General features: G+C 49.3%; 1 protein-coding gene across 1 annotated transcript in view; it reads right to left on the minus strand.

Annotated features, from left to right (window-relative positions):
• LOC105810926 (chromosome unknown open reading frame, human C16orf52) overlaps positions 1-2,662 on the minus strand; it is a 64,211-nt gene extending 61,549 nt beyond the window's left edge. The window contains exon 1 of the mRNA XM_012644982.1: positions 2,557-2,662. Within this exon, the coding sequence (XP_012500436.1) occupies positions 2,557-2,662 (106 nt within the window). The remainder of the gene's footprint in view (positions 1-2,556) is intronic.
• Positions 2,663-2,682: the final 20 nt, after the last annotated feature.

Consider the following 2,682-nt stretch of genomic DNA (forward strand, 5'->3'; position numbering starts at 1 on the left):
AAAAAAAAAATCACTCCCTCCACCCGGCTTCAGCTACACATCCCCACTGTGACACTCTGGTCCTTATGCCCACAATCCCCTGCCATTCTACTTTGCTGTGCCAATCACTCCCACTCTGACTAGTCTTCAGTTTTATCAGGTCCACTATTTCACTGACATACCATCTGCTATTCAACTGACCAACCCATTTGCTCTTTCCTTTATTTACTTTCACTCTTTATCCAGCTGATATTCTCTGAGCCATCATTACAATACTTTGGCTGGCCAATACCCTGAACACCTTGGCTGCTCTGTCAGTTTGTTCCCATGTATCTGGCGAACCCCAATCCCAAATAGAGCCTTCTATTGGCATTCAGATTATTTTCAATGGTTCCTGATTTCCAAAAACATCTGGAAAATTCACATACTTCAGCTATACCAGTACCAAAGTAGCTGAGCACTACTAAAGAAGGTCAACAGGGCAGACAGGTTATCACACTATATGCTCATGACACCAACTTGAACAAGGCTTCAGTGCTACTATTTCACCGGTTGGCATACTCTCTCTGCAACTACTTACTTTTCCCAAACATTTTCTACTTCCTTTAAACCTTGGACTTCTGTCCCTCTCATCTCCGTGACAACTCACGGCCAATGACTTTGCCTACAAACCTGAAGAAGCTGTACTCATCCTATCCTTGTTTTCTTTTGAATATAAGAGGAGCTTGCCCTTTTCCATCTTCTTATGAATACTATGCTACTACTTACCTTTTTTATATAACGGGTCCCTCTCTCCACTCTATCTTTCCCATGGACATTTAGTCTATTTTATCTATTAGAATTCCACCTAAAACTTCTTTGCAAAAAGGATCTTTCTGCTAGAACAGTGAAATCCCTTTGCCCTTAAGGATATAAGGCCCCAAATAAAGTCTCATATAAGGAATCATACACATACAAATAGGATAAAAAAACAAGGGGTCATGAACTGGATATCATAAGTATATACAGTTATATACAGGATCATGAAATTCTAAGCCATCCTGATACCATCTTTATATGCTTTACAATTAAGAGCTCTGCTAAAACTCCACAGGCAAGAAAAGTAGCAGAATTCTTCAGAGTGTTATTTTAATAACCAGTAAATCTGACAGCATGATTTTGTGTTACTAGGTCTAGATTGGGGGAGAGAAGGGAGGGAGGAGGAAGCAACAAATGTCCCAGCTACAGCTTTTTTTAAGAGCTAAAAATATTGCAGGATAAATACAGAACCATAAGTGATACTTAAGAAGTAAGTTTTGACAGCATAGTGATACGTTTTTGTAACAAATTATTCACGGAGAGAGCCTGACATTCCCACCCCCCAATGGTCCCTTCACCTGCACCGAACAAGCAGTTAAAAAACAAGACCATTCCTTAATTCAGAGCAGCTCTCCTGACAGCTGTTTACATTAATTAAACGTTTGGTCTCACAGGTCTGAGAGGGAGGAGGGAGAGGGGAGAGAAGTGGCTCTTGCAAGAGAAAAATCTTGCAAGCGCACGCATCTGGGATACCCTTCAGGAGGATGCCAGCCTCTATCCTGAGGGCACCACCTTGTCTCTCCTGCCTACAGCTCCGTGGTGTTACAGCAGGCACTGCCGCCGCCGCTGGGCTGCCTGCAAATCTAATGTGTTATTTAATTTTGTAACTACTATTAAGATCTCTACAGCGTTTTTGTGATGCGCTGGAATGAAAGATGCTCCTTAAAACGAGGTTTATTATTAGCATTATTATAGCTCCCGGGCCTAAAATAAAGCAAAATTATAACCACATACACTTCAAAAGGAAAATCCGAAGCCACAAGCGTCTCAAGCACTGCCAAACGGGCAGGGGATGGGCAGGGGCGGGGAAAGGGGAGCTCGGATCCGGCGCCCCTCACCCGCTCCCACCCCCGGCCAAACCCTCCAGCTCTCCCAGCACCAACCCTTAACCCTGTCTCAGGGGGTCAGCCCCCGCACCTCTGCACCTCTGCCCCGGCGCGGCGTCCTCTGAGGGTGAAGGGTCTGGAGTCGGACTGACCCCTCTCGGCCCCTCCTCGCCCACCAGCGCTCTGGGTGGCTCTTGCATTGCCCCATAGGCTGCCTCATTCGCAGCTCCAGCCTCGCCGCCTGATTTCTAATTCTCTCGCAGGAGCCTCAGTTTTCTCCCGTCTCCTACCTTGACTTTTTTTTTTTTTTTTTAATCCAAAACGTAGCTCGTTCCTCCGCTGTCCCTCAGGTCGGCGTACTGTCCCTCCATCCCACGTCTGGAACCCAGCAGCCCAGCCCAGGTCTCCTCGACCACTTTTCACTCGGCCTGGGGCGCCCCTCCCCTCAGCCTGGGGGTCCCGCTCGCGACCAGCCGCTTCCTCGTCTCCATCCCTTTTCCACTCAGCCCCGGCTGCCAGTGTCCCCGGCCCGGGTCTCCTCTCCGTCCCCCTTTCTCCTCAGACCAGCCCCCGCTGGGGACACCCCAGCCTCGGTTTCTCCTCAGCCCGGGGCTCCCTGCCTCCCTTCGCCCTCAGCCAATCTCCCGCCCAGCCCCGCGCGCCCGCCGCTCACCCGCGGACTCCCCGGTGTTGATCCAGTCCGGGTTGGCGATGCTGGCGATGGCGAAGATATCGGCGGCCAGAAAGAGACATCCTGAGATGATGGTCAGTTTATCCATCTCCCCGCCCCGCTCCCCCC

The sequence above is a fragment of the Propithecus coquereli genome, unplaced genomic scaffold (assembly GCF_000956105.1).
Source record: "Propithecus coquereli isolate 6110/MARCELLA unplaced genomic scaffold, Pcoq_1.0 Scaffold223, whole genome shotgun sequence".
In the NCBI taxonomy this organism is placed as follows: domain Eukaryota; kingdom Metazoa; phylum Chordata; class Mammalia; order Primates; family Indriidae; genus Propithecus; species Propithecus coquereli.